At 36.7% G+C, this 24,062-nt stretch overlaps 1 protein-coding gene across 8 annotated transcripts; it reads right to left on the reverse strand.

Moving 5' to 3' along the window:
* Positions 1 to 482: 482 nt before the first annotated feature.
* LPPBETA (Phosphatidic acid phosphatase (PAP2) family protein) lies at positions 483 to 15,146 on the reverse strand. Of its 8 annotated transcripts, none has more exons than XR_009439541.2 (4): positions 14,448 to 15,145; positions 1,676 to 1,713; positions 1,169 to 1,342; positions 483 to 1,011 (listed from the first exon to the last, which is right to left on the reverse strand). XR_009439541.2 is itself a non-coding variant. In XM_059588844.2 (3 exons), the coding sequence occupies exon 1, from the start codon at positions 15,047 to 15,049 to the stop codon at positions 14,456 to 14,458; it is 594 nt and encodes a 197-aa protein (XP_059444827.2). In that variant the 5' UTR covers positions 15,050 to 15,145; the 3' UTR covers positions 483 to 1,011; positions 1,676 to 1,713; positions 14,448 to 14,455. The 8 variants fall into 8 exon arrangements, 3 of the variants coding, with proteins under 3 accessions (XP_059444827.2, XP_059444828.2, XP_059444829.2); XR_009439540.2 differs by having other exon boundaries at positions 1,636 to 1,713; XR_009439538.2 differs by having other exon boundaries at positions 483 to 793; positions 916 to 1,011; positions 1,169 to 1,713.
* Positions 15,147 to 24,062: the final 8,916 nt, after the last annotated feature.

Here is a 24,062-nt window from a genome sequence, read left to right on the forward strand (position 1 = left end):
GTACCTATATGTTAACTTATTAATATATCAATCATATATATATATATATATATATATATATATATATGATGTTTGATAGATATACTTTTTTGTGATACACATTGTATATAAAATAGTATAACACATATTATGTTATAAAATATATCAATTTTGAATTGTGTAATTTTTATATATAATAAAATCATAGTTTATAAAAAATTTAAAAAAAAAATTAAAAATTATCTTAAGATAAATTCCTAACTCGGCCACTACCTTATATGTGTTTGCCGAAGGACACCAGAAAAATCTCAAACTATTCATCTCAAAATTAACCTATAACATTCTTATTTTTTACATCACATCAATCACTTTTTATTACTATTCAAATAAAAAAATCACTATAAAACAATTTATTTATTTTTTTCATACAAAACATTTTTACTTTTTTTTTTCACATTAATCAAATTTACTACAATTACAGATCACTTCATTTTTCAAGTCCAATGACAAACGTAGCCTATGTTTTATTATGGTTGAGACACTAAAAACAACGCTAGTTTAAGATCTTAACCTAAAAGTACCTCTCTCTCTCTCTCTACAAGTAAACAGAGTGAGCCTAAGATGATGACAGAGCTGCAAGTCATGCGGCACTGTCTGCATGATCATCTAACTCTTCCAACGTTCCTACTTGAAATGTTGTCAGTCTTTCTTCAGACTCCGAATCCGTCTGCCCAGGTCCTCTGCTTGTGCCAGTTCTGAACTGTGTACGCACATCGATAAAATGGAAATCCATGTAAAACAATTTCCCATCCCTCTGCGATCACAATTTCACAATCCAAGCTTTTCAGTCAGAAAGGCATCAAACTCTGTGCTGATGAGCACCTGCCCAAAATCTGTTTAGAATTTATCATGCCCAGTGTCACATGTTTCAATCACCTTTATGGGGCTGCGCTCCCAGGCTGTCTGTATGTAGACTGTAGAACATTTGGGTTCATCATTATCTATAGCAGGCGTGCCACCTCAGAAATTGTCCTAAAAGTTACCACATTGAACAATGAGAGGCTTAAATAAGCATCTTGATAAACCAAAGTCAAACAAGTCGTGAACAATTTGATTGTCTTTTGTCCCATACAATCAAAAGTGGGGATAATTCAATCAAAAGAGGGGAAATAAAGTGTTTATGACCAACCTTGTACACAATTTGACCAAAGCATTCTTCGAGGCTAAACTGTATACCAAGCATTTTCTTTGGTTTTTACCCATGCCATAGTCCATTATCAATGTATAAATTTCTCTTTTTTTTTCTGCATCAAGTTTAGTACATGAACGTTTTCTCTGAAATTAATTACCGAGGAATTTCTCCCTACATAAACAAGAGGACGAAGCCTTAAAACTTGGCGACAATAAAATGTTGACACGCGAACTTATCTCATCTACAACGATAGACAAAGGCCAAACCCAAGAGGAATCATGGTATTTTGTTGTTGGTATAGAAAATACTTCCTCCCATTATATAACATTGCCTCTAATTATGATGTTCAATCAATCAATCAATCTGAGAATGAGAATGAGGGGGAAGGCTCAAGCCCACAAAAGACTGGATTAAAGTTCAAATTAAAGGAAAACTTTTCTGTATTCCAGAAAAGTTTGCCTCACCCAACTTAAAGCCTGTCTAGCCTTTGACACATGCTCTCACCAGGGCTTCAATGATTGCCTGCTCCTGTTTAAGGTCTCCTGCATTCCAGAAAAAAGTCTGGGTTAGTTCTGCAGGAAAGCCGGTATTTCTGGATTTCAAATAACAATCATGAACAGAGAAAATAAAGAAAAGCAAGCACGCACGCACGCAGGTGCCCCCACAAATTGACAAATTCAAACAAAATTACCTTGGTCTTTTCGGAACAGACCAAAGATTCCAAGTTTGGTGTCCATGGTAGGACCCTAGCAGAAGTGGGTGTAGACTATAGCCTAAATTATTACAATCGACAAGTACCAAGGACAGAGACCTCAGCACAAGCAATTTCACATTCTTGATTAAGCTGCTTAGTGACATCAATAAGAAAAAGATGTAAAAACAAACAACCACCACTAGTCTTCAATGGCCTAATGGTATAATGGCATATCCCCCTCTTTTCAAAAGTATGGGGTTGGATTATAACTCTTGGTGCTAAAAGTGTCCACCCCCCCCCCCACGTGTCAAGTCTATAAACTCGAAGATATATTTAGCTTCTTTTTATCATGGGTTGTTTCCCATTTCCATCCTAATAATAACAGCCACGCTGCAACCAGCAAATTTCAACGATAACCATCAGCCTAGTATTACATGATGTCTTTTTTCAAAATCAAAAGAAATGCAAATGATCAATCAATCAGTCAACCAACAACACCTTATCAGATAAAGCATATGACAGTGGGTAAAGCAGAAATTTTAAAAATGATTAGGCTGACTACTTTCTTTTTTTTTCTTTCATTCATTCTATTAACTTGAGGCTTACCCAAAATCCAATTTAGAAGTATCAAAAGAAAAACAGTATTAATACATCACGCAAAAAGTAATAAGTCAGTGAAACATAGAGAAAGCACCATTAAACTCCAGCAGGATTTGCCAACCAATCTTTCATCCACCAACTTTAAAACAGAACTCTCTACGAGTACATGTATACTTCTTATCGTTTTGCAGGAGAAGCTTTACTTACCTAATTTTTCCTAGAATTTCTTTCCTTTCAATTATTTTCTGCACCTCAAGCAAAGAAAGATGGAGGATCAACCAAACCTGACAGAGCAGAGGTGATTACAGATAAGTGACCAATAAATCAACTCCAATCCAATCAACTGTCAGGAAGTGGAAAAGGGGATTGAAAACCTCAAAGAGAGAAGCACAATACTGCCTTAGTGTCAGCAATATGTCTACGAAAGAAGACTTAACTGACGGCAGCAGATATGCACATGGGATAGACGAAATCCTGGCAGCTCTTGTCTAAAGACCCAAATCATCCTAGATTTGATTGGCATATTCAAAGGAAATTTCCTAGGAACCATCTCTGCCTGACTTGTATTGTCATTGAGGCACTATTTGTCAGGAGCCCCTTACAATTTATGCAAAAAATTTAACTCCTAACATTTTTATTTTTTACATCATGTCAATCACTTTTTACTATTATTCAAATAAGAAAATCACTACAAAACAAAAAAATTTCACTTTTTTATACTAAACATTCTTACTTTTTTATCACATCAATTAATTTTTGCAACAGTTCCTGTCCACTAAACAATAACTGTCCAATGTCAAACGGAGCCTGAGACATAAGCATTGTATTATTCACTAGTCCAAAATAGATTAAAACTGTGACCTCATTTCCCAATCCATTGGCAGAAACATTAATCTGTACAAAAATGTGCCTACTTATCAAAAATCTTGCAGGTAAACTTTCCAACTTCTCATTTTAGGCGTACAATATAAAGCACATATGTTGTTGAAGTTGTCTATATAGTGAACACCAGGTGCCTATTAAAGATTAAAATTAAATGAACATTTTCCTAAAATCAATCAAAAACCTGTTGACACCCATTCTCAACAAACACTTATTCTGCTGCTACTCCAACAAGAATCTAGTCCGTCTCTCCTCCTCTCAAGTCTCAACTTGATCCCAGATGGACAGGTAGCACAAAATGCTTCCCGGACTTCCACCAGTTCAGGTAGTTTATTGTCCATCAATCTGGAGAGGCCAGAAATTATCCCAAAGCTTAATTGGAAAAATGAGTTGAGATTAAAAAACAGGTGCTATACAAAAGAAACTGAATCCTAATGCTGCTGAAGGCCCATCCCAAGTTATTTTGAAGCCCAAAGACCATACAGCTCGTGGCGCTAAGATTGAGGCCTTGATGGGTTTTGAGGGTAGCCGGCTCAAAGTCTTGTTTAAGCCCAAGACGAAAGTCTTTGCAAACAGAGTTCAGTTCAGCCCATGGGTTAGATTCCAGTGAAGAATACGGGTTTGGGCCAACTCGGTGATCCCGCAATGTCGTGCACGGCTGGTGATTCTACTCCGGCTACTACCCTTAGTGGTCCTGCCACATCTTCTAGTTCGACTGTCGCACTTCTTCCTAGGCCAAAGGGGGTTTTGCGTGTTGGGATCATGCATATAAAAATATATGGACCGAAAAATAATCCCATAGACCGTTTCATCAAGATAAACAATGGTAGATTATTTGAAAAAAAAAAAAAAAAAAAAAGTTGAGTGTTAATTATGAGAAATTTTGGCCTCCTAGGCATATTGGGCTATATAATTCTGCTTGATATTCTTCTTGCATGTTTGATGACGAACACAACTAGCTTCTTGTAATTGAGGATTTGATTGAGACTTCAGGTCTTCTCTTTGATGACTAAATATAACTATGAGTCTGTGAGTGTGGACTCACAACCTATTCTCACTAATTCAAGAGTAAACTAGAAGCATAAAGTAAAACCAAAACTCAATACAGTTTTTGATCTGTATTTTTAATTGTCACAACTGTACACTTATGCTTCTACAGGGTACTCTATTTATAGATTTAGTTGTACTTGGATAGGTGGGAAAAGAGCACTCTAGAATCCTAGCAGTACTAGGATTTGTGGTCACAAGGAGAATAACCGCCGGCCGTGGGGACTCTCCCCATGTGCCTCCTAGGGCTAGGTTTAACTCTAGCCCTTTTACTTGAAGCCCAATGCTTGGGCTTGGGTTTTATCCCTTTAGCCCAATGCTTTTTTAACTGCTTAGGCATTTAGGAATTTTAACTCCTTGGTCCTTTATAAAACAGCCTAAATAAATAAATAACTGCTTAGTCTTATTAAAAGCGTAAGGCACCCCAAGGTACACAGGAAATATACAAAAGGATCACTTAACTAGAAAAAGAAACGAGCAAGGAGATCATCATATCTAATCAACAACGGGGACAGATGTACCCCAGTCCCAAGATACAAAGTGTGAAAGCAAAAGGATAAAATGTCCTCCAAAGACCTCTCCAAGTCCTCAAAGCACCATCTTCCACACCACAGCACTCCTCCGCCTCCCAGAAGACCACCAACAGGCTAACAGATCAAATACCCGTCTAGGCATCACCCAGGCCATCCCAAAGCGACTAAAGATGGCATACCACAGAGTAGAAACAACCTCACAATGAAGAAGGAGATGATCCACCGTCTCCTCACTCCTCTTGCACATGCAACACCTGTTTATCACAATGTCATGACACTTCCTGAGATTATACAAGGTTAGTATTTTGCCTAGAACCGCCGACCAAACAAAAAAAGCCGCTCTCGGAGGAGCCTGCGTCCGCCACACACTCTTCCAAGGGAATCTCCCACCTTCATTGCAAGCCAAAGAATAAAAAAGGGCCTTAACCTTGAATAGACCTTGTTTGGAAGAAATCCACCACAATCTATCTGGCCTATGATATTTGTTATCAATAACTTGTCACGGGTTACTATTAAACACAATTGATTCCACTAAACAAATGTGACTACACTCTAATTTGTATTTTTTAATTTAATCAATAAATCCCCATGACATGCTTATTTAATACATATTACCCCTCCCTAGAATATTTCGTTTTTGATCACAGTCCATAAATTGCCACTTTAATTCACTACCTCTTATCCTTGAGTACCCAAATTAATTACATGATTATTCTTTGTAATCTGTGAGACCTGTAACACTCTAGTCCCATATTGAAAAAATGAGAAGTAGCTCACATAGAGTGGGTGGTTTATAAAGATATTCATGGGTGCTAAGTTCCACATTGCTTACTTACTAGATGAAACTGGGCTTTATAATGAATTCTAAAGAACTTCCATATTAACTAGTCATTTTGGGGTGATAGCGTAGATGTGGCTAGTGTTTTTCCCTAGGTCATTACAAATGGTATCAAAGCCACCTAGTAACACCAGGTCATGTGGCACTAGAGCACTGCATGACGTGACCCTGACGAGAACGTCGAAAATTTAAGAGGGGGAATTTGTAACACTCTAGTCCCATATTTAGAAGATGAGAAGTAGCCCACATAGAGTGGGTGGTTCTAAGTCCAGTTACTAGGTGAAACTAGACTTTATAATGAATTCTAGGAAAACTCCAAATTGACTAGTCCTTTTGGGGTGATAGCGTAGATGTGGCTAGCACTTTTCCATGGGTCATTACAAAACCTCATCTTACTACATACATAAGAGTTTCAGCATCACCCACCGAAACACTTAGGCCCGAGCTTCATAATAATCATTTTCATTAAATTTACATCAAGAGAAATATTCCTTATCACTTTGTTCTATACAGAGAACTTAGATTCCTTCTTAAAGAGGGTGTTCCCACATTACTACATGCGATCACCAAATACACCGAGATTTTGACCGTAGTAAGGTCTCACTCCTTGATGCATCAAAATGACCTACATTTTACATCTAAGTTCACCTTCTCAGGATTTAGAGTAATTGTTATAAACAGTCGTGTACATACATCATTCTTTATGAATGTTTAAAATAATGATGACTCATATGATTTGTTCGACGCATGGCATCTCTTTGCTCCTATACCAACATATCAACCTGAAACCTCTTTGCTTCACTTGATCAAGATAATTCGTCATAGATTGATATATTATGGTCTAAATGGAATGCCCAATTCCATTTACGCCCACGAACAATGATTTTGGCAAGTTAGGGCCCTTTACATGTACATGACAGAATAATATTCAATCATAGATATACATGTAAACATCAATACATATGCCAAATGATCAACAATAAAACAGGAAATAAAGAGTATTATTCATTTACAACAAAAAATCATTCGACCAATTGGAGTTTAGGACACCAATCCCAACATTGCATGCGAGGATGGGCTCGGGTTCTCCACAACCTGGTGGTTTCTTCGGCGGATTGCCCAAGTAGGGCTGTTATGGAGAATAGCATCTGTAACACCAAGAAATAGTTTGGGTGTTTGCTAGTTATTAAACCATAATATTGGGAACTATAAAATACTTACAAAGTTATTTCCACTTTTATGCTATCAGTTTGAACTAAGAACTCATCAGTTCGAACTGGCCAAGGCAAAAAGTAGTCTACAGCAAAACAGAGCCTTATGTTCCAAGTGTCATTCCAATTCTAGTTCGACCGGCGAGTTTAGAGGTGTTCCAGAGCTTTGGCTGAGGTGTCTGTTCCAACTTCTATCCTAAGTTCAGTTCAAACTGGGACATTTTGGAGCCAGGCAAAATGCTCCATTCCAAATTGCATCCTAAGTCTAATTTGAATTCGGTAGTTTTGGGCCGAATGGCTGAGAGCTCCATTCTAGTGACGTTCTATTTAAGTTTGAGTTGGAGACTATGCTTTTGTGTGAGCACAGCTCGAACTAAGAGTAATTCAGTTCAAACAAATGAGTAACTAGGTGCTCAGTTCAAACGGAATTTTTGCAAGTTTGGACTGGATGCGGTTATAAAGGCTTCTCAGAAGCTTTATTGCGTGAAATGGTGTTCAATTCAAACTGGGTGTTTGTCAGTTCGAACAAAAGACTATGGTTTTGACTATAAATAGTATACATGCAATTTCAAATGCCCCAAAACCGAAAATTTCACTCTCTCTCTCTCTCTCTCTCTCTCTCTCTCAATCTCTCTCAATCTCTCTCTCTCTCTCTCTCTCTCTCTCTCTCTCTCTCACATTGGGTTAGGGCTTGAGCTTGGGTTTGTGCAAGAAGAGGATTTTTACTCCATTTCTAGGCATCAAGTACTTGATTCTTGGTGTTGGAGCTTTGATTTCACCGATTATTTCCAGGTAAAAACTAAACCCTAATTTCTCTAAGTTGGATTAATTTGGGATTTTTGATATTAAACCCTAGAATTCTCTTATAGGTTGGATTTTGTTGTTGGTGTTGACGGTTTACCCTATATGTTCTTTAAGATTGGGTTAATTGCATGTGTAGTAATGATTAACCCTAATTTGTCCTAGGTTTTTATAAGGATTTGTGCTTGAGATGTTGAACACTATGGAGTTGGCCAATAATTGGGGAGTTTTGACATGGGTTAAGACTAACATTGTAATGCAATGTGATATTGTAGTTGTGCTTGAGTATGGGATCCTTCTCAAACGTCAAAGAGGATAAGATACTTGTTTTGAAGCATGAATATTATGTTTTACATGACCCGAATATTTTGGGGATAAACATGAATATATGTACTTTGATGATTTTACATGTGTTAAGATATTGTGATTAGAACAAAGGTGTTGATTAAGTTAATTGTTTTCAATCTCTTATGTGTTAGAATGATGTTTTAAATAGGTATGATTATGAAAACAAAAGGAATTGTTTTAAGAACATGTGGGCAATGATGCTATATTTGTTAATGTATGTTATTAATGATATTGTAATGGCATTGCTGCTATGGTGAAATATGAAGAAGACCTTAATGTAAAATGAAAAAGGGAGACCGGGAGTTAGAGTCCTCCAGCACTACACGAAGACTGAGGGTTAGAGTCCCCCATAAATACACAAAGATTGAGGGCCAAAGTCCCACAACACTATGATGAAAGAAGAACGGAAACAAGGGAATAAACGAAAAATTGCATTGCACAGGACTTATGTGTATTATTGATGTTTATGAACTGTTTTCTTGCTTAGATATGCTCATATGTATGCGTTTCGCTTAATGGGTTGTGAAATGCATATATACATATATATGTGTTTCTACAGCTAAGGTATTATGTTGCAAAGGATTATTTATCTACAGTATTTACCTTATCAACTATAGTTTACTTTGATAAATTATAAAAATCTATAGTAGTTATTGTAAGCTCATAGTAGAACAATATTTTATATAAGGATCGGCTCATTGGTTTTAAGTTGGTAATTTTTATACTTATTGAGACTATGGACTCACATATCCACCTATATTATTGTAGTAACCCCACAATCGTATAGACGTTATTGTTGTTGCAGGTGATGAGGATATAGATGATAATTCAGTAGCCTTGTACTTGGGCTATTATAATTGAGGTCATTGTGTGCCTTGGGTTTTGTTAAACTAGTATCATAGTCTACCTTTTGTGTACATTTTCATATGTATATACACTTATGATGTATTTGGTATTGTGCCGCCTACGTCATTTTTGTCTAGTCTTTGTAGTATGGGTATATGTTATGTAAAAGTACAATGTAAACGCTTAACAATATAGATGTCCATTGTCAGCTTTGTGTGTTATGTGAAGTTTATGGTTTAAATGTTGAAAAAAAAATATATGTGACGTTTTGGCTACAAGATTCATGATTATCTCTGATGTTATGAGATGTTATGTATGATGAGGTTATTGCGATGCCCTGTATTCTTGCCTTTGTTACGTTGGGGCAGTTGTGGGTCGTCACAGCATCCATCTGGTTAGAAGCTCGGAGACAAGCAGTACTTCTGCCGACAAGAACAACTTTGATGGCCCTTCCCACCATGACCCAATCCTCGTCGAGAAGGAGGTGTTTGCCTTGGGGGAGGCCAGATTTTGCTAGTGAACCTTCCAAGGCCTTGGCGACCTCAGAAAATGGTAAGGAACTTGCCAGTTGGCTAGTTTTGCTTCAGTTATGTGGTTCAGCCCCAACTGAGGAGGGGGGCAGAGTTTGAAGTTGTGGGTTTGGTTATGGAGCCTCAAGTAGTCCCTCTTGCTGGTGGTCCTGCTCAGAACCCGCTAGTTGATCAGTCTTCTACTCCAGACCTAGCCGTGGCTAAGATTTTGGTGTTACCCATTTAGATGCTGGTTCTTCCTGTAGACCCAAGCATTGGCTCCTCATTGGGTCTTCTATGGGAAATCAGTCCTACTACTGAGAAGGGGGATGACTATGTCTACTGTGTTTGGGATGAAGTTGGATAGTGTTGGAAGGAATTATCAATCTGTGCTGGACTCAGTTCCTTGCCGGGTTGTGGATCTTTTCAACAACGGAACCCCCTCGTTGTGCACCCCCTAAACTCCTATTCCCCAGTTGTGGCGGGGAAATCTGGTCATTTCAGGTTGGCGTGTTCAGATTGGATTTTGCAATGTACAAAGGAAATCTATTGTTTTTGGGGGGTTTTGAGTCAAGGTTTTGAGGAGAAGTTTTTGGCGTTATTGACAACTATTGAAGCAGGTTGTCCTCAAAAGGAGCAGGGTTCCTATTCTAATGTTGCCAGCAAAGGCATTAGGGAGCTCAAAATGTTGGAATGAAGAGGAGAGAACTTTAGGTGACAAGAAGAGGAGGAAGGAAGAAGTAGTAAGCGAGTTAGAGAATCCACTCTTGTGGAGGAGGTGAATTGGAGGCAAAATTTAGGGCTTTATGGCTGAGGGAGGGTGATAACTACACAAAGTCTTTTCACAAAGTGGCCAACTCCAATAGGAGGAAGAATTCCATTGACTCCTTGTTGATTGAGGGCACACTTTCTACCAATGGGGTGGAGATTAGCGAGTACATTGTCCAGTTTTATAAAAAGTTGTATACCGAGCAATTCAGTTAGCAGCCTTCGGTGGATGGTCTTTCCTTTGATTCTATTGGTGAGACTGAGGCTAATTAGTTGGAGAGAGAATTTGAGGAAAGGGAGGTGTTGGAGGTTGTGGAAGCAATGAATGGCAACAAGGCGCCAATCCCTAACAGCTACTCTATGGCGTTCTTCTAACCTTGTTGGAAACTGTTAAAAGAAGACATTATAAAGGACTTATCAAAAAAAAAAAAGACATTATAAAGGTTTTTTGTGATTTATATGCTAGAGGTAAGTTTGAAAAGATGCTACTTATATTGCCCCCATTCCAAAGATTTCAGGGGCTATTGATTCCAAAGACTTTCCCCCAATTAGTCTTGTGAGTAGCATTTACAAATTATTGCTAAGATTCTAGCAAACAAGCTAAAGATGGTGTTGGAAAAGATTGTTTCAAAGTCGCAAAATGCTTTCATCCAGGGTAGGCAAATACTAAATCCTGTTCTTGTTGCCAATAAATTCCTTCATAGTGGATTAAGATCTTGGAAGCCAGGCGTTCTTTGCAAGCTGGACCTAGAAAAAGCCTATGATCATGCTAATTGGGATTTTCTATCATAAATGCTGACAATGTGTGGTTTTAGGGGAAAGTGGTGTTCTTGGATTGCTCATTGTATTTCCACAGTGCGGTTATCAGTTTTGGTTAACGACACTCCCACCATTTTTTTAGTAGCTCCCCTGGCTTGAGACAAAGGAACCTTCTGTCTCCTCTGCTGTTTGTCATTGTGATGGAGGCTTTGGATAGGATGATTTCCACTGCAATGAGTGGGGGATTACTATTTGGCTTATCTGTGGGGACAAGGTTTGATATATCTCACATTTTGTTTACAGATGATACTTTTATTTTTTGAGGGACTAACCCATATCACCTTTGTCATCTGCAATGCTTGTATTTATGTTTTGAAGTCATCTCAGGCTTGAAGGTATTTGGCTAAGTCAGAATTGGTTCCTGTAGTTAATGTTGCTAATGTAGATGGGTTGGCTGGCATTATGGGTTGTGGGGTTTCCCCCTTTCCTTTGACGTAAGGGGACCGACCTCTTACAAGGCTAAGTCTATTTGGAACAGCATTGCCAGAAAGATTGAGCATCTGTTGGCTAGTTGAAAAATGATGTACTTGTCTAACGGAGGTAGGGTCACCCTCATTAAGAGTACTCTTTCCAATTTACCTATGTATTTCATGTCCCTCTTTCTTCTCACTGCGAGTGTTGCTAACCGTATTGAGAAGCTTCAACGTGAATTCTTATAGGGAGGACTAGGTGAAGAATTCAAATATCACCTGGTAAGCTAGTTCAAGGTTTGTTCTCCAGTCTTGGATGGAGGGTTGGGGGTCCAGAACTTGCTATTGTTTAATCGTGCTCTCTTAGAAAAATGACTTTGGCGCTATATGCATAAGAAAGAGGCTTGGTGGAGAATTGTGGTGGACTCTAAATTTGGTAGTTCGTGGGGTGAGTGATGTTCTAATGAGCCTCCTGAGATGTATGGAGTGAGATTATGGAAGAATATTAAGAGAGGTTGGGGGAAGTTCACCAACCGTACTAGATTTGAGGTCAAAGATAACTCGAAGGTTAGTTTCAGGCATGGTCTGTGGTGCGGAGAGTTGGCCCTTAAGGAAGCTTCTAGTTATATGGCATTGCAGCCCTAGGTAATATCCTTAGCATGGACAATCTGAGAAAACAACATTTTATCGTGATTAATAAGTGTTGTATGTGTAAAAAGAATGGAGAGTCCATGGACCACCCTTTTCTCCATTGTGAGATTGTCGAGGCCTTATGGAACGTATTCTTCAGTTGATTTAGGTTGTCTTGGTTATGCCTAGACAAGTAGTCAACTTATATGCATGTTGGTGGCCTGCTTGTAGCCCTCAGAGTGCTGTTGTATTGAAGATGGTGTCTTCTTGTCTATTGTGGTGTCTACGAAGGGAAAGGAATAATAGAAGTTTTGAGAAACGAGAGAGGACTTTCGAGGATAGGCTTTATTTTTCTATACTCTCTATCTTTGGACAACTACTTTTGTTTCTCCTATGTTGATTAGTGATCATGGCTTCCTTGTGCAGTAGATGCTTCAATTCCAAATCTCTGCAGCAAGTTCTCTAGATTTCAGGACTCTGCATGAGTCATCATACTATTTAGTAAAGAAATTTTGTTTTATCCTGGTGAATCTCGGACAATAAATATGGTACATCTAATACTGCATCCATAAAATAAATAGAGAAGTACTCCCTTTGAAATCCTAAGCCTAGCGATCCAAAACAAGCACCCTTTTTTGGTTCAAAAGTAAGTCTACATAGTAGTTTATTTATTAGGTCAATACAATTTCCTTTTATCCAAATGTTTAGCTTTTAGTCAATTTTATTGAATCAAGGATAATTTGGTAAATCAAATAGCTCCAGAAAATAACTATTGCTTGCAGGTCATTTGTCAAACTCTATCAATAGGTGAGTCTAATTGAGCCATGTGGCCTCGACGCGAGCCAGATTTTTTTTTTTTTTTTTGTATGTATGTAGTTGGCCTCATTGAAGCATTGCATCATGATCTCTGGCCTTTACCTTGGCGTATTAATAGTTTCTACCTAAAAGACAAGTAAAATCTAAAGAAGGATCTAGATTTGAAACCAATAACAAAACCATTGATGAGTAAAAATAAACAAGCGAAAAATTGGTGAACTAAAGTCCCAACAATAATATTTCATGCCCACTAAAGTAAAACTATTGCATTTCATCTATATACACCATAAAAAGGCAGGTAGGCAACATCTTCTACCTAAAAGACAAGTAAAATCTAAAGAAGGATCTAGATTTGAAACCAATAACAAAACCATTGATGAGTAAAAATAAACGAGCGAAAAATTGGTGAACCAAAGTCCCAACAATAATATTTCATGCCCACTAAAGTAAAACTATTGCATTTCATCTATATACACCATAAAAAGGCAGGTAGGCACCATCTTCCACACAGCAGCATTTCGAATACTCCACAAATAAGCATACAAATCGACTACACGTCTATGCAGCACTTCATCTATATACACAAAGACCAGCACAATTGAATGTCAAACCAAAGCTTTTGAATTTTCTTATTCCAAAATATAGGCCATGATGAACTGATTAAGAAAGAATCCATGCGCAATCCACAGAGAGAAAAAAAAACCAACCAACAAAAAGCCCAAACTACCCAACAATTTAACAAAAGATGGTTCAATGTCTCTTTCATTGCACTTGCTCATAACAAACTGATTAAGAACGCGCAAAAGCCTATAAAAATCTGGGTGCTTCTCAAAGATTACTAGAGTTGGATTAATAAAGTTTTGAAATTTAAGTGTTTTAGCTTATGAAAAGCATGGTTACCTAACTTCCAATTCCTAAACCTCTACAACCAATTAAAACCAACAACCTGATATAATTCTCCACTCATTTCTAACCCTTACTTAAAATCTTTCTTACAAACCAAAATCCATCCATATATCAAGTTGCACATAAAATTTCAAAAAGTCAGCTTGGTTACTGATCTTAACAACCGCGCAGAGCCAAGTTTCGGTTTCTTCAAGCCTAGTATAAACCCCAAAACACAACCCTTTTCCCTACACCTTTAGAAACCATAAGACCCCAATGATATTTTCTAACCTTTGGCACCAATCAACCCCTGAATGCCTGCCTCAAAAACCCAATTTCGTTGCTGACCAGAACCCGTTTTTTGCCCGTAAACCTCAAGCTTTTCAAAATCCTAATCAATCTACAGATCTTAAACCCGCCATTTCTCCTATCGCTAAAATACTTGTAGCCCCCTAAGACTTCATACCAAATCCATCCAATGTTTATCCACCAGCACGAATGAATTTAAGACTGCTATGGAGTCACATTTCGAAAATAAATAAAGAAAAACAAGTAAGCTAATGCAGAAACGGGACATTCATACTCAAATTAAGCTCACAAGAAGAAGCTAATCTTGACCAAAATCTGAGATCACAGTACCTGAAACGCTAAAACCTGAGGAAGTGGAAAGCAAAGAGAGCTTCGAGAACACCCAAACACGCCCCGGCGATGACATCGGAAAGGAAGTGGCGGCCGAGAAGAACCCTGGAGACGGATGTGAACACCGCCCAGACCAAAACAAGAAGGAGAGCATAATTCAGGGCCTTATAATCCGGCAGAGCAGCGGCGGAGAGGTGGGCGAGGGAGGCGACGAAGCAGACGCGGGAGGCATGGCCGCTGGGGAAGGAGAAGTGGTCGACGGATACGGCGACCTTCATGGTGGAGGCGTTGTTGTGTGGAGGGCGGGGGCGGCGGAAGATAAGTTTGACGAGGCCAACGAAAGCGAGGTCGAGAAGGAGGCCGAGGAGGAGAGGGGGGAGGAAGGGGCGGAGCAGAGTGGGGCTGAGGAGGAGGGAAAGGGAGATCGGGAAGAAGAGGCGGAAGTCGGCGGAGAGCTCGAAGAGGAGGAGGAGGGAGTGGGGGAGGAGCGGTCGGGTTACGGTGTGGAGGTGATGGGAGATGGAGGCGTCTACGCTTATTAGGCGGCCGAGGAGTGTGCTGCTGCTGCCGGATTTGCCTGGTAGCGGTGGTGGTGCGTCCATGGGTGCTTGGGAATGGCGCGGCCGCGGACTTGGCAGTTGGTGAGTGGTGGGTGTTTTGGCTATGTCAACTGTGAGCTGGCAAAGAATAGCGAAGCGATGCCGTTTTGTGGGGCATTCATCTAAACAACTTCCACAAGTCACCCAAAAACTATTTTAGTGACATTCAAATCATTAAAAATCACAAAAACAAAAAAATATATATTTTTTTGTATAAACTCAGCCAATTAGTTAGTTTTATTCGGTAAATAAACAAGTACTCAAACACAGAATACTATTCACTCACTAAAACAATAAAAAACTCTGCAATAATTATGCATTACTATAATTACCATGTAGAAATTACTGTTCTCTCTTTTACTAAAACCTTGCAGTAGAAATTGTAATGTATATATTTTTTTTTCCAAAGATCTTCTAAACTATGACATTGCAAAAAGAATGATATTTAGAAGGGGGTAAATATTACTAGAAATAATCAGTATGGGACCTCAAGGACAGATAATTGAAGATGCAAAAGAATTGATGAAGTGTGGAAGTATGTGGAAAGTCCAACATGTGCGTCGTGAAGCCAATGAGGCTGCACACCAACTCGCAAAAATGGGTTTGCATCAAAATGAATTACAGATCTGGTTTACAGATTTTCCAGTTTGTATTATTGAAACAGTTCTTGCTGAGCAAGAAGTTATTATTATATGATTATGGAATCCAATTTCAAAAAAAAAAAAAAAAAAAATATTACTAGAAATAAAGCAGCGCATAGAGAGCATGGCAGAGTGGGGGAGGGAGTTACGACTCTCTCCTCCCTACCAGCTTTCTCTTTTCCCCTTCTCCCTTCATTTTTCTGCCTCCACCATAGATCAATCAGGGCACGTGTGTCAATCGTCCTCGATGTGCTTTTTCGCAGCGCGTGGCTGGTTGGCGGTGGCGTGTGAAACGCGTGAGGATGTGTTGAGTTTTTGTTATTATATTGTTATTTTTAAATAAGAATGTATTCTATCTATATATGCTTTTAATAGCGATCTATGTGGTGAAATTTTATTCGTTTTCTTAAGTTTTGTTTTCACGAATCCTTAAGAATAACGAAATTGGTTTTTTTGTTTGTTTTTTGTTTCCTTATGGTTCATTTTTTGTGAGCAAACCATAAACCAATGACGGGGGAATTATCAAATATAAAAAATAATTATCACTATGGTAAAAGCAACGAAGAAGATTGTGATTGATAAAGCACTAGTAGTGGAGATAAAATAAATAAATAACCAGGGAATTAAGGACATGGCAACAAATAAAGACATGATTTGCCAGAATTTACTGTAAATCTGAAACTGATTGAGATGGTAATTTTTTCATAAATATTATTTTATAATAGCGCGAGAGGGTATTGTGTATGTTATAGATAATGTTTGAGTTATAAAGATTCCAAATTATATATTTGGCATTGTGCGGAGCATTTTGCCCCATTTAATTGTTATATCAATGAATAGATAATTTGTAAAAAAAAAAAAAAAAGTAAATGTCGTTTCCCTATATATATATAGCTTTACTTTAAATAACCAGATAAAAGATTAATACTGTAGTAGAAAGCATTACTCTAATAAGACCGCTTAAAAGAGGTTCAACTTCACTCACAAAAAATAAAAAATAAAAGAGGTTCAACTTCACCTCAAAAAAAAAAAAAAAAAAAAAAAAAGTTGTTCAACTATTTTTGCCTCTTGTTTAGTAAAAATAAAATGTAAAAAGAAACAACTTTTACGTACAAGAATATAATAGATATAACAAAATAAAATCCCACCATGGGAGAAGATGAAGATTTTTGGGATTAATTATACTTTACTTAGGTTTAAGCACATAAGATCAACATAGTTATTCATTTGGGAGAGGGGAAGTTCTCCCCCTCCCTTCCCCGACTCTTTCTCCCCCTTTTTTTCTTTTTCTTTACTTTTGTTTGGTTACAGGCTCAAACGCAATGGCATCAGGTGTATCGTCTACCATTTCTGTAGTGCTTTTTTTTGTCGCTGATAGGGTTCTTGGATCGGACTGTTCATAGCTCGATCTACGTCTCTCTATCAGACTCACCTAGACACGCACCCCTCCACCACGTGCACCGGCCCCGCCTACTTCCAACCACACTTGCTGCATCTGATTCCGGCAATCCCACGACAGATCGTGACTCACACGCGCCTAAGCGTGGTTTTTTCGCACTCTGGCCAAGATCATCCGACAGTCTTCCTCTAGTGGTGTTTTTTGGGCTTTTGTGTCTTTTTTATTTTTTTTCCTGTTTTCTCTGTATTTTGTGGTCCAGGGCTGTTGGGTTGAGAATTTCTTAACTTGCAAGTTGAGGAGGATGAGTTTCGGCAGGAGGATGTTGCTATCTATATTTCAGATTGAATTTGTCTGGAGCAGACCTGTTGTTACAACTGAAGATTAGTCATAGGTTAACGAATTTTGATGTCATAGATAGGTCTTGAATGTTAGATTGTTATGTATGTATCTATGACTTGTAACCTCGTAACTTCGGCTATGATTTTTTCAAAGCTTTTGCTCTGTGATGTAAGAGTTTTATATTCGTGATCTTTCATCAATTAATGAGACTGGAATGATTTTCCCTTCAAAAAAAAAAAAAAAAAAGTTATCCATTTTAATACAAATTCGTTACATAAGAAAAAGAGAAATGATATTTAGTAAACTCTTATACTATTGTCATACAACTATGGTGATGTGACAATAAAAATCAACCATTGATTTTTTCTTGTTATAAAGCTCTCATTGATCCAATGTCTGGTTTTATTGTCATATCACCATAGTTATATGACAATAGTATAAAAGTCTACTAAATAACACTTTTTGACTTTTTTACTTTAAAAATTGTCAAAACATATTTTTGGAAAGAGCTCAAAATAAAACTTTTTTAAAAAAATCTCTTTTTTTACTTTAAAAAAGCTCTATTTCTCGACACAATTCCAAAAATATTAAAAAACAAATTTCCAAAAATACTATTTTCTTAAATTCCCCTATTTTCGCAGTATAAATGTAAACCCACTGGCACCTTCACGCTTTTGATATTACGTTTCTTTTGCTTTATTTATTTATTGATATTTCTTTTCTTTGTTTTGTTCCTCTATGAGTTTTTTTTTTTTTTTTTTTTTTTTCTGGGCTTTTGTTCCTCCATTTTGGAGGATGAGAACTGTTCCTTCTTTATAGTTGGACCCAATCCAAATTTAGTGATCCACTACTCCCGGGCATAACGTTTGCTATTTGAGCCCATATTTATGTGGCCCATGGGCCATAGCCTACACTTCTATACGATGTCCACTAGGAAGCATGCAAAGAGCACCGATCGGGGGCTTAGAAATCTCTGAAGCCCAAGTTTGGAACACAGTCGTACTTGTAAAACATTCTGAAGAGGTTCCAACTCTTTCCATTTACTGGAAAGAAGCCAAAAAGAAAACAAAATGAAATTTTAAAATATTACAAAGAATGTCAACGAATCTTTGCTCAACTAAGATTTTCATATGTATTTATGTTGAACAAAAATTAATTAAAGAATATTAAAGAATATAATTAATAAAATAAATAAATAAATAATTTAATAAAATGTAATTATTGTTTAAAACATATAAATGTAACTTATAATTGATTTTGTCACGCATGACGTTAATTTACTCAATTTTTTTTGACGAGTTCTTCATATTTTGCAATCACTTCATATTTTTTCATTGTTGATAGAGTTTACATTTTCATTGTACGTAATTAGACAATCACTCATCCATTGATCTCTCATTTGGTTACATTAACGATTTTTAACAATATTCATTACTAACAATTCACTTTCAACAATAGTTGTCGCAATTAACATAATCAATAAGAATGTCACCTATGAATAAACCAATGAATATATGATATCTCTTTTTATTTTTACCATTTTTTAATCAAGTTGTCCAATCCCTTTGAGTGTTGCAAATTCTTCACTATAATGCATGTCAATTATATGTGTTTTAAGTTGGCTATCCAAGGTAATAAGTTGAATTGGTGAAAAATCATTTAGATAAAATTGAGGAATATGAAGTAATTTCTCCTTATTAAAAGTAGCAAATGAATCATCTGAACTCAAGCATGTACGCAACACAAAGTAACAATTTAGAATTTTCCTTATTAAAACAACTGTTAAGTTGTAGGAGTTGTATATCTATAATAGTATAACAAGCTCCACACGATAACGACGCAAATTTTTCAAGCTTTGAGCTTTTCATTGTGACCGGGATTAGTACAAATCATCCATATTGGGGATAACAATATTGTTTTTGGCACAAAATACATAAACGTTTTCAAATAAAGAGTTCCACTCATATTCTCTCATTGCATGTAAATGTTGCTTTGAAACTTCAATCAACTTAATTGTATTTAGAATATCTTGATCTTTTTGTTGTAATGCTTGAGATAACTCATTAGTAATCCCCAAAACATTTTTTGTCAAGTGTAAATTGAAAACAAAATTAAAATTTCGGAGCAACTGAATTAATATATTTACTTATGCTCTCTATTCATAATATAAATCATCTTCAACAATATCTTCAACTGCATCGATAATAAAAGAAAATTTAAGAATAAGACTAATAACTAGACTATAATGATAATTCCAATGTTTATATTTGGGTCTTTTTAGATTCATTTATTGATTCAAGCCATGATTAGTAGAAGTTTCAATGTTTTGAAGTGCTTCCACAACTTCAGCAATTTGTTTTTCAAAAAGTGGACATTTGCATGATGCTTCAACAATATTAAAATCGTTTTTACCTATAGCAACCAAAGTCAGTTGAAGTTAATGTGCAAAGCAATTAATGTAATAGGAAAATGTGTTATCATTCAAAAAAAGTTTTTAACTCCATTAAACTCTACTCGCATATTACTAGCTCAATCCTATCATTATCCTTGCAATTTGCTAATACTTAAATCATGTTTACTAAGCACTGACTCAATTGCCATATTTAATACTGCAATTGTGGTATTACTAGCATGTGTAATGCCTAAAAAGTTCAATCTTATGGCCCCGCTTATCTACATAATGTAAAACGATTGTCGTTCTTTAACATATATATTACAAGATTCATCGACTAGGATAACAAATGACGAGTCTCCAAGATCTTTTACAATAGCATCTAGACTTTCACCTGTTGCAACATTTGCTAGTTTTTTTATTTATTTTTTTGTTGAATGTATGGTTTGGTCATTCAATGAATTTCATGAGCATTTTTTAAGATTAGTTTGTCAATTTTTTTATAATGCTTCACAAGAAACACAACAATTCAATAAAATTTCTTTGATTATTTTAGTCTTTAGATTTATTATGGCCACGAAATGTTAATCCTTGTTTCTAAAAAAAGCGAATACAATTAATTGATACATTCAAATGAGTTATGTATTCCCTTTTCTGCTGATTTGATTGCTTGTGAAAAAATGTTATGATGTTTTGTTTTTAATTGAACATAGCTTCACATCTCGTTTAGAATTTGATTAGAGCTCAATTAAATTATTGTCGTTCTCCATAATCTCAAGTAACTACAATTATATATTTCATATAATTTAAATATATAACAAAAATTAAATGTATTCATAAAAATTAATTTAAAAGAGCAATTTATATATAAAAGCTTAATCAATGTAAAATTTTAATTAAATACTTGAAACTTTTTTTGACAAATTTGTGTGCCCGGAAAAAATATACTAATCACACATTGCACCTAGACAAGTCAGGCCTCAAGTTTGATTTCACTAAATCAAATTGCATTAATGTTTTATATATATACTTAGCCCTTAGGTTTAAAGTCGGTGACTGAACTCTCTCTCTCACTCTCTTATATAAAAAAAAAAACATGTTTAAAGTTGGCGCCACAATCTTGATTAAGATATTAACTCCTTTCAAATTCTAATGTTATAAGTTATAAGGTCAATTGGTCTCTCTCAAGTCTAAACAAAATGAGCATTTCTCAACCGTATTTAAATGGTGTGTCTTTGCTTTGCTTTACTTAAACATTGCGTTTTGCAAAAAATCAAAAAGTTGTTTACCTTCTTCCTTCTTCTACCTTTATTTGTCCTAATCTCCTAATCCTAAAACAAACTAACAATTATAGAAAAAAATATCCCATCGGAGGTTGAGGATGAATCTCAGTTCTCTTGAAAATATTTTGCTAGTGTAAAGTGGATGCCACTGATGAGTAGTTGAGGATGGACAACCAAGGTATTGGGAAAATTCTATCGGGGGTAATGAGAATTTTTGGGAGGTGTGAAAGGGCATTTGACCTCTCTCAACCCCCTCCCTCTGCCCCCATATATTTATGTTTTAGGTTTTAGAAATTTGCCATATCCGATGTGTCAAAAAATATACTAGTTGTTCTTTTCATGTCATAAGGGTTTTGTGTGAAAAATGTAGCTATTTAAAGGTTCTATGGGTTTTCGCCATGAATTCGCTATGATTAATTATTCTTGGATTGTGCTTGTGACATTCCACATTGCCTTGCCTGGGTATGAAAAATATGATGTGTTTATATGAAATATGCTCTTTCTAATTGGTATGAGGTAAACCCAATAATAAAATCATGTGGGCTTGATCCAAAGTGGACAATATCATATAATTTGGAGCGGGGTGTTACATATGGTATCAGAGTCATAACCCAGCCTGAGATGGGGGGAGCGTGCACAAGCCCATGAAGGTTGCCAACGAGGATGCTGAGTTCCAAGAGGAGGTGATTGTGACGTCCCATATTGACTGGGTGTGAAAAAAATAATGTGTTTATATGGAATATGCTCTCAATAAATGGTATGAGGCCTTTTGGAGTAAACCCAATAATAAAACTAAGCAAGTTTGGCCTAAAGCAAACAATATCATACTCTTTGGAGCGAGGTCTTACAGTTTCGTTACGAATTTGTCATACACACTCATGACGAAGAAGGCTAGGAAAGGCCTTAGATCTCTTCGACTGGTTTCGTCATCATGACCCAAGACTAGAAGATTGCACCATTTTTGGGTCTGAAATCTTCCTATAAGATTTCAGTGTATTTTTTGAGTTTTTTGCATCTTGTAGCTCTGAACACGTTTTTCCTTTGTAAGTTTATCAGTTTTGATGAATACAATTAATTTTAATTTGATTTTTGTAGCCGTGAGAGGCTAAACCTTCAACTAAGGTTGAAGATGAAGCCTCACCATTGACTAGCAGTCACATTCTCATTGTAATGTTTGTACAATTCCGATGTTTAATATATTTGATGTTCTATTTCAATTTAGTTATTTGATTAAACTTTTTTAATTGATTGTTTCGATGATTATTTGTGTAAACGTTGGATATTCGGTGTATTTCATCCGACGGATACATTGAATAATTCAATTTAAATTGGATATCCATTGTGATTCGTCAATCAAACAGATACATTGGATGATTTGGTTTAAGTTGGGTATTCTTTGTGATTTGTATAATGGATGAATTCATTGAATGTTTTAATGTGGTATTTTTATGAAAAGTAGATCATGCATAGGGTTTTATCATTCTTTGGATGTATGAACAAACATGAGAATGTGTTGCTTGATTTGGTGAGTGTGAATTCTGAAGCCTTAGTATTTTTATTCACTTGATTAAAGTTAATTTCATTTAGTTTTTATTTTTGCAAGAGAAATCACACAATTGTTGGAACTTGGTTAAAGTTTAATTAATTTAGATAGAAGTGTGTTTTCATGAACACAATTCCCTGTGAATTCGACCTCGCACTTGCAAAAGTTATATTACAAATGAATCATGCAATTACGAGTAACAATTAAAACTCACAACATCTATATCCAAGTTCACACAATTGCCCAACAGAAAGAAGATTGTAGGATAATTCTGGCACATGAAAAACTTCAGGAATAGAACGAGAAGGGGTATTGATGGTACCTAATTTTTAACAGTCATATTGGTGCCATCAGCTGTGCGAATGGATGAGGAATGGGGTGAAGGTGTAGATGTGGTGAAGGAAGTGGGGGTGTCATGTGATTGTAACAAGCAGAATCGAAAAGCCAAGATGGAGAATTACTTGGCAAGACTGAGAGGACAAAGGAAGATGCATTACTAGAACGAGATCGGATGACTTGATTAACTATTTCCTCGAAGTCAGCTGCCGATAAGGTGACAGTGGATCCTGATGACTCACCAGAGGTAGCAACTGAAGAAGCTGAATATGAAACAGCTGTAGAGGAAGCGTTCTCAGGATGAGCAACTTTTGCAATGGGATCATTAGATCTTCCCTTACGCCAACACTTGTCAATAGTGTGTGCCCTCAACATTTACAATAGCGACAATAATTGTTGTCACGAGGCTTAGGAGGGAGTCGAGGAGCACCAAACTTGTCAAAGCGCTCTAGCTGAACAAAGGAAGAAACGGATAGTGGAGCAGCCAACACTGGATGACTATGTTGAGAGTGCATGTTCTGCAATCTACTCCCTGCACGGACAATTTCGAAGATGACCTTGTCCAAAGTAGGAAGAGACGAGCAATGTAAAAGTTGCACACGAACATGCTCGAAATCATCACATAAGGCCATAAGAAATTGATGAAGGCGATGTTGATCCCTGCGTTCAGCATACATCTGAGCATCGATGAGATCCTTCCAAATAGGATTAGAAAGATCAATTTGGTCCCATAAGAATTGCATGTGAGCAAGAAAATCATTGATACTTTGCCCAGGTTCTTGTTTCAGATGAAAAAGCTCAAACAAAAGTTGGTACTCTCAAGCACCGTCAACAGCAAAATAGCGAGATGCAAGCATATCCTAAACACCCTTAGCTTCATCAAAACTACCAAATAGGACATAAATTGATGGAATAGTGGTGTTACAGAACCATGTAAGAATATGATGACCTTTACTATCCCAATCAATGAGATGAGTGTGGAGGGCGTCATCAGTTTCAGTAACCCCTTTAACCGGCTTGATGGTAACACTAGTCACATAAGACCAAAGCTTGTGGCTTTTGAGAAAACCACGCATAGATTGG

The sequence above is a fragment of the Corylus avellana genome, chromosome 3, assembly GCF_965113065.1.
Source record: "Corylus avellana chromosome 3, dhCorAvel1.hap1.2, whole genome shotgun sequence".
In the NCBI taxonomy this organism is placed as follows: domain Eukaryota; kingdom Viridiplantae; phylum Streptophyta; class Magnoliopsida; order Fagales; family Betulaceae; genus Corylus; species Corylus avellana.